Source organism: Perognathus longimembris, chromosome 6 (genome assembly GCF_023159225.1).
Source record: "Perognathus longimembris pacificus isolate PPM17 chromosome 6, ASM2315922v1, whole genome shotgun sequence".
Taxonomy (NCBI): Eukaryota; Metazoa; Chordata; class Mammalia; order Rodentia; family Heteromyidae; genus Perognathus; species Perognathus longimembris.
This window is the reverse complement of record NC_063166.1, coordinates 16,740,641-16,753,212: the sequence shown is the minus strand read 5'-3', so window position 1 is coordinate 16,753,212 and position 12,572 is coordinate 16,740,641. Positions and strand designations below refer to the sequence as shown.

General features: G+C 37.6%; 1 protein-coding gene across 1 annotated transcript; it reads left to right on the top strand.

The window, feature by feature from the left end:
- Positions 1–7,852: 7,852 nt before the first annotated feature.
- LOC125353606 (olfactory receptor class A-like protein 1) lies at positions 7,853–8,872 on the top strand. Its single transcript, XM_048349290.1, has one exon. It carries the CDS (start codon positions 7,853–7,855, stop codon positions 8,870–8,872), a length of 1,020 nt encoding a protein of 339 aa, XP_048205247.1.
- The last annotated feature ends 3,700 nt before the right edge of the window (positions 8,873–12,572 follow it).

The window sequence follows — 12,572 nt, the reverse complement described above, 5'->3', positions numbered from 1 at the left end:
TCCTACACTCTCCTTATAGTTTGTCCTACTGCCTCATTTCTTCCTGGACCTTTGGTGTTTAATTTATTGTATTTTTTGTATAAAAAAAGAATTAAAAGGGAATACCAAAATTGAGAGACACAGGGTAAAAAAAAGACAAACAACTACAAAAGCAATACTTGCAAAACTGTTTGGTGAAAGTGAACTGAAGGGGGGGGCGGGGGAAGGGAAAGGGGGGGGGCTATGAGGGACAAGGTAACAAACAGTACAAGAAATGTATCCAATGCCTAATGTATGAAACTGTAACTTCTCTGTACGTCAGTTTGATCATAAAAATGTGAAAAAAAAGAATTAAGAGGGCTGGGGATATAGCCTAGTGGCAAGAGTGCCTGCCTCGGATATACGAGGCCCTAGGTTCGATTCCCCAGCACCACATATACAGAAAACAGCCAGAAGCGGCGCTGTGGCTCAAGTGGCAGAGTGCTAGCCTTGAGCAGGAAGAAGCCAGGGACAGTGCTCAGGCCCTGAGTCCAAGGCCCAGGACTGGCAAAAAAAAAAAAAAATAGAATTAAGAGAATTTAATTTTTGTCATAGATTTCCTGATTTTCCTTCATTCAACGCATGATGAAGAAATAAGTGAAAATGAACCTAAACCAAACCGAAATTCATCTAAAAGATCCTGCTGATTAGTGCTTTCACACTACTCAATGTTCAATCTGTCTTTAGTGATCCACAAAACATCTGGGATTGATTATTATTTGATTATTATTGATATCTGGGATTATCTTAGGTGAAGCATTTTTTGTTATTGAGAAATAGTTTTCTTGTTACTGTTACTATGTTGTATAAATAGACTATGCTTTCATAACTAAAGTAATGAGTCCATTTCTTATGTGGAACAATGTCAACACTTCCTTCATTTTCCTCCACTTTCACCCTCTTGTCCCTTCCCACAGGTTTCTATTTTCATGCGTTTTTTTAGTTTTTGTTTTTGTTTTTTATGGGGTTTTTTTGGAACTGAAACAAGTACTTGTATATACTGCATGGTTGTCATTACAAGATATCAAGTCACCTTTTGTGGGGAGGGAGGGCACATTCCTGAGCTTTTGTTCTGAAGTCTAGTGCTCTACCACTTGAGCCATAGCTCCACTTTCAGCTCTTGGTGTTTAATTGGAGATAAAGTCTCACCAACTTTCATGCCCAGGTTGGCTTCAAACTGCTATCCTTAGATCTCAGCCTTCTGAGTAGCTAAGATTACAAGAGTAAGCCACTGGCACCCACCTCTCCAAAGTCAACTGTTTTTTAAGAATATATGACTGGCAACTATATGCTGTAAACCAACTGTACAACGCATGGGGGGGGAGAAGGGGAGGGGGAAGTTAGGACACAAATGAGGGAGGAGGTAACAAATAAGTTAAAAAATGTACTCACTGACTTATGTATGAAGCGGTAACCCTTCTATATATCACTTTGACAATAAAACAATAATATACAACGTGCTTTACTCATTTCACATATTCATAGTATAAAACATTAGTACTGATGGACAGAGACAGTCCAATATTAAATAGTAATAATATTTATTATTACTTGTTTAAAACGCTTATTTTACTAATTTTTCCTCCATTTTTGTACTTGAAGTCTTGTCAGGTTTGAGGCCAGGTATTCACAATCCAGCACTGAAATTCCCAACACCTCTCCACTCCATTAATCTATGTGTCTCATCTTATCTATATGTCTTTTATGGCTATGTATATCTTTCTGTTTTGTTTCTCCAGTAAGCAATGGTGAATACATCTCTTTCTGATTTGATTGTACTATACTCTCACAAAATTGATGTTACTAATGTTATATGTCACATTTTATGATGGTTGAGACTTTATAGCTGCTTGAAGATCTGCAGTATGGTGACAGGCTTTTCTTCATCTATGCCACAGGAAACAAGGTAAAATAGGAGGTTCCTAAATAGGTCCTCAATATCATTCCAGAAGGAAGGAACATAAGTGCTTAAAGAGAAAACAGAATTGACAACAAAAGTTGAATTGTGAAGAAGTGATGATTAAACATTAAAGAAAGAAAGTATCTAAAAGAATAAGGAGCTATTTTGTGGTGGTAACAGAAATTATTGAAAAAGTATGACATTTAGCTTCCAAAATAAGTGGTATTGCATTTTCTTCCATGTAATTGCAGTTGAGATTAGGAAATATCAATCACACCTAGAATCGTAGTTTCTAATTTTAAGCAGGAAAGAGAGGGGGGGAGGGAGAGAGAGAGACAGAGAGAGACAGACAGAGAGAGACAGAGAGACAGAGACAGAGAAAGAGAGAGAACATGATGTAGATTTTTACAAATATCCAGGACACCATGGCTCACATCTGTAATTGAGCTAATCAGGATCCTGACATCTGAGGATCAGGATTTGAAGACAGCTCTGAATTAAAACAGAGAGATAGAGAGAGAGGAGGGAGGGAGGGAGAGAGGAAAAGAGGGAGGGAGGGAGGGACAGGGAACTAAGAGACAGAAAGACACAGAGAGATTGCTTCTGGACTTTCATAATGAAATCCCACTGTTTGGTACAAGGGCTACAGGCATGGATTAGTAGTAAAGCATCTGCCTAGCAAACATGAAGCCCTGAGTTCAAATCCAAAAGTTGCCAAAACAAAAGTATTTGAAAAAAAATCCTGGAAATGAGACAAAATTCCATTGGCTAACAGACCTCCAACTACACCCTCTTTTCAGTGATAATTCACAGTAATAGAAAATAATAACTGGAAATCCTGGTAATGGAAACTTCAGCAACTCTGGTAAGAGTGTAGATTAGACTACTATCAATCAAAATAACTTAAAAGGTTTTTGTGGACTATTTTATCAAATAGACCCAGAATATATATTCTTCTAAGTACCTGAAGGAATGTTATCAAAATAGAGCAAATTTATGGGATAAAGAAAATCATCACAAATACCAAAAGCAAATTGCATCCTATCGTTTTCTTTTTCATACTGGAGTTTTATCTCAGGGCCTCACATTTATTAGGCAGACCTTCCACCTCTGAATCAACATCATAGCCCTTTTTCTTTTTTTGTTTTTTTTTTTTGTTTTGTCCAGTCCTGGGCTTGGACTCAGGGCCTAAGCACTGTCCCTGGCTTCTTTTTGCTCAAGGCTAGCACTATGCCACTTGAGCCACAGCGCCACTTCTGGCCATTTTCCATATATGTGGTGCTGGGGAATCAAACCCAGGGCTTCATGTATAAGAAGCAAGCACACGGGGCTGGGGATATAGCCTAGTGGCAAGAGTGCCTGCCTCGGATACACACCACATATACAGAAAACGGCCAGAAACGGCGCTGTGGCAGAGTGCTAGCCTTGAGCGGGAAGAAGCCAGGGATGGTGCTCAGGCCCAGGACTGGCCAAAAAAAAAAAAGAAGCAAGCACTCTTGCCAATAGGCCATATTCCCAGCCCCATTTTTCTTAAAAGTTTTAATTTATTGTAAAGGTGATCTTCAGCGGGGTTACAATTACATAAGTGAATGAGTACATTTCTTTTTGAACAGTGTTCTCTTCTCCCTCCTTTTCTCCATTTTCCCCCTTACACCTCCCCATTAAGTCGATTTTCTTTTTTTCTTTTTTTTATTAAGCTCATTTCCAACATAGTTTCCATGGGGCATCACCACTGAATTGCTTCAGCTCCTCTCACCATTGCTGGGATTCCCCTTGCCTTACCCAAATCAGATAATTTATATACAAGACAAGGGGTACAGAAATGAAAAATAGTGACAATAGGTAATAAAGCAGAGGAAAAAAAGAAATAATGACCAACAGGAAAAAAAATACCTCTTGTTTCCATTTCTTGGAGTTCATTTTGATAAGCCTCATTTTACATGGTCATATAGATGTAACTATTGAGGCATTGTGATCCCCTCCTACGAATGTCCTCCTTTGCACTCACTGTGAAATGCTTAAAATGCTGGTTAATTAACCATGTCCAAGTGTAATTATTTGTTTTTAACTATCCATCTAATTAACTGGTAGATTGATAGACATATTCTAGTTATTACAAAGGAGGGAAACCATGGAGCCTATGCTTCTTTGGGTCTGGCTTACTTCACTTAACATAATTTTTTCCAAACTTTAGTATTTTGTACCAAATGGGGCAATGAAATTCTTTTGAGGGAAGCATACAATTCTGTTGTGTGAATATACCACATTTTTTTATCCATTCATCCACTGAGGGACAACTTTTTCTTGATTATTCATGTTTCTCCTCTCTTTCTCTTTTTATATCATAGTCTGGCCTTGGTTTCTCATTCTTTTGTCATCCACAGATTAGTAGATCCCATGAAATTTAATTCTTTATATCAAATTTGATCCATTCTCATGTGGTCATTATATGTGTTGCGATTGCTCATATTTTCTGTGAATCACTAGTGTCATAGCCATCATAGGAAGTCTGAAGGATGGTGGATTATCTATAGTGTAATGGATTGGCTTAGAGCCAGTCCAAATTAATTAAAGATTTAGGAAATGGATTATTCAATTATGACCAAAAGTCTATAGCAGTCCAAAATGTTCTATGAAAATCTAAAATACTGGAATAGAGTTTAGTGCAGGATAGGATATTTTTAAAGCCATTTCAATTGAAGAGGTAACTTACAAAGGTTTTTGACAATGGCCAAGCTAACTGGGGTGAGGTGAAATCTCCATGTGGTTTTGATTTGCCTTGCTTTTATGGCCAGAGATGTTGAACATTTCTTCCTGTGTCTATTGGCCATTCTTATTTCTTCTTCAGAGAAGTCTCTCTTTAAGGCTTTAGACCACTTGTTGATGATGAGGTTACTGTTTCCTTAAGGATTTGTTTTGGGGGAAAGTTAATTTTTAAGGTCTAATTATATTTTAGATGTAAGGCCCTTATCTGATGTATAGCTAGTAAAGATTTCCCAATCTGTGGGCTTTCTTTTTATTTTCCGACCTATGTCCTTTGCCAATTAGAAAATCTTTAGTTTAATGCAATCCCAATTACCCAGGCATTCTTTGATTTGTTGTTTTTCTGGATGTTTACTTAGCAAGGCTCAACCTGTGTCAAGAAGCACTAGTGTTTCCAGTATCCCTTCCCTTAGTATTTTCAGGGAAGCTGATCTTACTTGAGGTCGTTGATCCATTTAGAGTTAATTCTGCTGCATTGTGATATATGCAGAACTACTTTCAGTTTGCTACACATGTGTAGTCAATTCTGCCAGCACCATTTGTTGAACAGGCTGTCTTTCTTTGATCCTGTGTTTTTGGCTCCCTTATCAAAGATTAGGTGTCACTGAGTCTGTGGGTTCATTTCAGGGTCTTCCATTCTATACCATTGGTCCTCAGGCCTGTTGAGCAGCCAGTACCAAGCATTTTTGATAACTGGACTCCCCCCTTTTTTCTATTTTTCATCTAAAATCTTTCATTCCCTCCTATCCCCAGAGCTAACTTCAAGTAGCCGTGCTTCTACGTGTGGCCTCCCACTTAGCGATGATTGCACACCTGCAGCACCAAGCACAGCTTATTGAATGAGGTTGGCTCTCACTAAAATTGGTCTAGAATACCCTAACACATTTTTCCAAAAATCTACCTCCCAAGTAGCTGGGATCACAGCTATGAGCCACTGCACTTCAAGACTGCAATAGACTAAAACTAGAAACCAACAGCATGATACTATGCAGACACATGTAAAATGGATAACATTTTTTGAAGGATCAGTTAATAAATGAAAGAATCAGAAAATGACTACAATCAAAGAGAAGTGAAATTACAAATTACCATGATCTTTGGGCATAACATGAGAGAAAAATTATTTATAATTTTCTGAAACAAATACTCTAACAGAGAAAGAATGCAACTTATTTCACCAGGTAAAATTAATTATTGCCACTATTCAATTTCTGCTTACTTTCACACATACCATGTGCAACTTACTAAATCCCTCTGTGTCTAGATTTCCCTATTCAAAATTGTATCATAGAAATCATACGTACCATTAAGGGATATTCTTTCATTTATGCACATTATTTTTTGTCTCTTTGGTGTCCAGAACACACAAAAGGGAAACAACTATTAATTTGCCTCCCAGACCAGCCCAGTGCTGCTCCCACTCCTGGGGGAAAGATGCTATTCTTACATCAACTCCCACCCCTATGCTTATATTTATTCTCAATGTTCCTTCTGGTAGTAGAATGAATAATAGAAAGATTATTCTTCAGTATAGATGAAGCACAGAAGTTTACTTTCAGAATTGTCTTTTTGAAAAGACAATGATGGCTCATTGAGTTTCTGAGTCCCAACTGTTGTTATTATAGTGAATAAGAAAAACCTATTTCCATGGTAGTTGCACTAGTTTACATTCCCACCAACAGTGTAAATGGGTTCATTTTTTTCCTACAGTTTTACAACATTCACTATTGTGTTTTATGTTTACCATTATGACTGGTGAGATGGAATCTTAGTGCAGTTTTCATACTATTTCTTAATGGCTAAGGATGTTGAACATGTCTTTAGCAATCTGTTAGTTAATTTTACTTCTTTTGAGAGCTCTGTCAAATTTACTTGCCTAGTTTTTAATTTGTTAACTGTTTCTTGCATTAATTTGTCTGATAATCTTTCATATTTGAGCTCTTTGTATATTCTAGTTAGTAATTCTTTATCAGTTGATTAGGGAAAAAAACAGAGGAGGTTAATTTTACTGAAATACATTTTATGCACCAATGCAAATATCACAATGTAAACATTTCCCCCTACTGTGAACAAATAAAGAACTTTAAAAGTGGGAACAAGGGCCTCACAACGATCATCTTAGTCATGAGACTTCAGTCAAGGTGATCTCAGTTTTACAACAACAGAAAAATCTGTGAGACTCTAACCTCCAATTTTCCAGAAAAATGTTGGACTGAAGGCATGGCTCAAGTCCTCTTGTTCTGTGAGGGTACCTGATGAGGACTTGCTCAAATGTGGAGTCCAAAATAGCGACCATCCCATATTATATTCTGCATTTACAGAAGGACTTGAGAAAGAGAAGGAAGTGACATTCTGTCTCAGATGCTAGTCTCATTCTGCTCCAAAGCATACAAATTTTGGAAGCTGAAAACAAGTTGGAAGACTAGGAAACTGTAGAAACAAGCTCTAGACACTTGCAGTTCCATTTTTCACTTAGCTCATTTCTATTAAAATAATTAAGTCTCAATTAAGCCAAAGGTAACTTCTGAGACAATGATATGTACTAATTGAGGAGGGAGAATAAAGTTGTACTTCAGGGATTGATATTCTACAGAGTTTGCTTCTCTCTGACATGGAAACAACTGAGAAAATTAAACTCTGATAGTTCATGAAAGTCAACACTTCACACATTGGGGTGGTACAAATAGGACCTGGAACCCACTACTAGCAGAAGGACTGAGCCAGGATTTGACTGCATCACACCACCTAGGTGAGTAGTCCAGACAATTCTTCGATTTATTCATAATGGGCAATGAAATTTTCCATCATATACATGAATATTAATTTCTTTTTTACTAAATAAGGGTGCTGCTGAGAGGGTCTGAGAACCTTAGGACTTCCATTCTTCTTCTATAGCATACAAGGCAGGGCTCTGAGGCCAGAAATATGAAGGAAGCCACTTCCTAGAAATATGACTCTAGAAATATTGGATCCTGTGTTCAGGATGAAATAATGACCAGAATGGTGCTCCAAAAAAAAATCTAAACTACAAATTTGGACTTTTGAATATTGGTAGCAGAAAGGGGATTTGAGAATAACAAATATACCTCACAAAGAAAATCAAAGGGGAAAATCATTTTTGTACAGAAAAAAGTCATTTTTGTACCTAAAATATCTGAACAATTACACGATATGCTTGTCCCTTATACTCCAGAAAAGTACCAAGTTACAAAATACTTTTCACAGATTTATATCGTTACTGATGATGTCTTTCAGAGAGGTGTTTTCTGGATCCAACATTTTCTGCTCATGAGACACGAAATTATTTTGAGTCTTACTAAAGGTACCATTTTTCTCTTTGTAACCACACTTGGCACTGTGGGGAACATCATGGTTTTTGTGAATTGTATATATAGATTTTGGGGAGAAGCTCAGAAGAAATCTATACACCTTATTCTCATCCACTTGGCATTTGCAAATACCATAATACTTCTTTCCAAAGGATTGCCAAAATCAATAGCAGCTTTTGGTTTGAGACACTTCCTGGATGATACAGGCTGTAAGATGGTTGTTTATCTGGAGAGGGTGGCCCGGGACCTTTCCATCTGCACCAGCAGTCTCCTCACTGTGGTCCAGGCCATCACCATCAGTCCCAGAGGCTCTCTGTGCTGGAGATTCAAACCAAAGACTCCATGGCAAATTCTCCCCCTGTTTCTCCTCTTTTGGATCCTCAGTTCCTTGAAAAGCATCAACTTACTTTATAACATCACAAGTAGCAGAAAAAACACATCAGAAACGTCTAATGATAACAATTACTGTTCTTTCCAACCAAATAATCAGAAAATCAAATGGCTATTTCTTATTCTTATGGCCATACAGAGTGCCATGTTTCAGGGTGTCATGGGTGTGGCCAGTGGCTACATGATATTTCTTCTCCACAGGCACCACCAGCGTGTTCTCTACCTTCAGAGCTCTAAGCTTCACCAAGCTCTGCCTGAAATAAGAGCTGCTCAGAGTGTTCTCGTTCTGATGCTCTGTTTTCTTTTCTTCTATTGGACAGATTATGTTCTTTCTCTATTTTTAAATTCTGTCTTACAAAATCATTCTGCAATGTTAGATATTCGAGAACTTGTAACCTGTGGTTACGCATTTCTCTGCCCGTTTGTCCTGATTCAGAGAGATGGAGTTCTGACCTGTTGCGATTTTCTATAGGAGAGAGAGTTACTGAAAACATCTGTTTCAAGGATTTGTCAGTGTTAGAAAATAAGCCTGAAGTTTGTTCTGTTGCTTGTGAAACATAATAGCTTCAAAGTGTCTTAGACATGGGAAGTTTCATTCCCATATTTCAATATTGGAGACCTGCCGCATTGAGCTGACACCAAGATTTTGGACTACCACAGTGACACAGAAATTTCATTCTCTATTCTGACACTCTCAAAAAAATGACTATGCTAGTTTTCATGAGCCTAGTCTTTTACGACCACAGTACCTGTATTAAGAAGCGGGTAAACAACTTGATACATTTATTACTAGATTATTTATTCTTTGTGGTAGGAATTTCATTTCTAAGACTTGGTCCAAAATATATACTTAATATTTAGAATTATAATAAAAAATTGTGTATTCTATGATTCATCATCTCAAAAACACAATTTAACTGGTAGCAGATGTAACTTTTTTACTTGAAAATGGCAGGAAATATCCATCCTTAGAATATGATTGTAGGCTGTTTATAAAATAATAAATTCAATGCCTTCTGCTCATACATGACATTTGACATATAATTTTAATCAATCAAAATCAAAATCAGGTCCGGGAACATAGCCTAGTTGCAAGAGTGCTTCACTTGTATACATTAAGCCCTGGGTTTAATTCCCCAGCACCACATATATAGAAAACGGCCAGAAGTGGGGCTGGGGCTCAAGTGGCAGAGTGCTAGCCTTGAGCAAAAGGAAGCCAGGGAAAGGGACAGTGCTCAGGCCCTGAGTCCAAGGCCCATGATTGACAAAAAACAAAAAAAATCAAAATCAGTAATGGTCCTGGGATTCAAGGAAACATACTTGTTTTATTTAATAAGCAGGAATAATCTCTGGAAAAATATATGAGAAACTATATATGTGAGAAAAATGAGACACAGCAGCAGAAATTACTGTTTACTCCTTTCTGTGTTTTCCATTCTTAAGAATATGCACTGTAAAATATATGCAGAACTAAAGAAATTACCTTCATCCCAAGCAAAATCGCAAAGAACCAATAGCCCCCTAATCAAGTGGGCTAGAGACTCAAAAAGAGATTTCTCTGATGAGGAAATGAGAATGGCCAAGAGACATATGAAAAATTGCTCTACATCACTGGCCATAAAAGAAATGCAAATCAAAACAACATTGAGATTCCATCTTACCCCAATAAGAATGTCCTATATCAAGAAAACTAACAATAACAACTGTTGGAAGGGATGTGGCCAAAAGGGAAGGAACCCTACTTCATTGTTGGCGGGAATGTAAACTGGTTCAGCCACTCTGGCAAGCAGTGTGGGGATTCCTCAGAAGGCTAAACATAGAACTCCCCTATGACCCAGCAGCTCCACTTTTGGGTATCTATCCAAAAGACCACAAACATAATCACACTAAAGCCACCAGCACAACAATGTTCATCGCAGCACAATTTGTCATAGCGAGAACCTGCAACCAACCCAGATGCCTCTCAGTAGATGAGTGGATCAGGAAAATGTGGTATATATACACAATGGAATTTTATGCCTCTATCAGAAAGAATGACACTGCCCCATTTGTAAGGAAATGGAAGGACTTGGAAAAAATTATACTAAGTGAAGTGAGCCAGACCCAAAGAAACATGGACTATATGGTCTCCCTTATAGGGAATAATTAGCACAGGTTTAGGCAAGTCACAGCAGAGGATCACAGGAGCCCAATAGCTATACCCTTATGAACACATAAGATAATGCTAAGTGAAATGAACTCCATGTTATGGAAATGATTGTTATATCACAGTGGTAAATACTTTCAACATGCCATATGTAACTGTAGCCTCTATTATTGATGATATTCCTGTATCACCTTCCTGTGGTTGTAACTACACTATCTCTGTATCTTATCTGAGTATATTGGAAACCGTGTATACTGGCATTAGAACCAGGAAATTGGAAGGGAATACCAAAATCGAGAAATCCAGGGTAAAAAAGACAAACAACTACAAAAGCAATACTTACAAACTGTTTGGTGAAAATGAAATGAACTGAACAACTCACGGGGGTGAGGGGGAAGGGAAAGAGGGAGGGGAGGGGGGAATGAGGGGCAAGGTAACAAACAGTACAAGAAATGTATCCAATGCCTAATACATGAAACTGTAACCTCTCTGTAATTGAGTTTGATAATAAAAATATATTTTAAAAAATATGCAGTGATCTCTTGTGAAAATGAATAAGTAAGTCACATTGGGGGAAAAAAAACTTTTAGAGTATTTCTAGACATCATTCATTAGTGCTCCATAATGCTATCAGTGTCTTTATCTTCAAAGAGCTATTAATTAATCCGAAACTACATTAAAGAAGGGTTGCAGTTAATTTCTTAAAATGGAACCATTCAATACAGGTATATATTCTAGGATCCTGAGGCTGAGAAGGACTCAGAAGACCACCTAGTCATGCAGAGACCTGGGAAAAAAGCTTGAATCCAATGAGTAGTCAGAGGATCTTTTTTTTTTAATTTTTATTGTCAAACTGATGTGCAGAGAGATTACAGTTTCATACATTAGGCATTGGATACATTTCTTGAACTGTTTGTTACCTCCTCCCTCATTCCCCCCTTCCCTCTAGTCAGAGGATCTTAAGAACCCAGGTAACAGAAAGCCACTAGAACCACACTTCAACCTTCCAATACTTCAGAAGGAATCATACCAGGATCACTTCCCTACGTTCTTCTTTCATTAATTTTTTATGACATGACCTGTGTCCCTATTTATTGAGTATGAAGTTCTGTTTGAATTCAAGTATGCATTGGATCATGATCAATGTAAGGTAAGTGGCATCTTCATCACTTTAAACTTTGAATATTCCCATACATTGAATCCATACTTAGACATGTGCATGGACCTGGAAGATTCATGTTAAATGAAATATATTGACATAGAAAGGCAACTATCTGTGATATATTCACAATTGGAATCCAGATCACAACTATTGCATCAGAACTATAGAGTCTTCTGAATTGCTATTTAGACTACTCAACGGGAATACTTGGAAACAGAGAAAACTGAATGACTTCAGCAATTCTCAATGGAGAACTCTAGAGCAAAACAGATGTCCTGAAGGTTGCTAACTTAGCCTCCAATCAGCCAGTAAAATGCCGGCATCAGGTGTGGTAGCACCTGATGTGTAGTAAAGCACCAGTCAAGACTTTCCCAAGCAAGTGAATGAGGTCCAGAGTTCAAGACTTAGTAGTACCACACACAAAAAAAATGAGTAAATCAAATAGATGCAAGACAAAATTTAAACAAGGGCTGGGAATATGGCCTAGTGACAGAGTGCTTGCCTTGCGTACATGAAGCCCTGGGTTCGAAACTTAGCACCACATAAACAGAAAAAGCCAGAAGTGGTGCTGTGGCTAACCTTGAGCAAAAGAAAGACAGGGACAGGGCTCAGACCCTGAGTTCAAGCCCCAGGACTGGAAAAAAATTAACAAGTAAAATTATAAACAGAGAAAATGGTACAAAACAGATGAAATTTTACATAACATTAAATTGGCAATGATTTCCAATATTTGATTTTTTGAAGTCAGAAAAAGGATAAATAGGTAATGATAGTTCATCAAAGTTGTCTGTTCTTTTTTATGGAAGCAACTAACAACTATTACTTTTCGGTCCCTATATCCGAGATGTGAATACAGGCACATAT

Bases quoted from the DNA above. Each gene is read 5' to 3' on its own strand.
- LOC125353606 (XM_048349290.1), top strand. From the start codon at position 7,853: ATGCTTGTCCCTTATACTCCAGAAAAGTACCAAGTTACAAAATACTTT.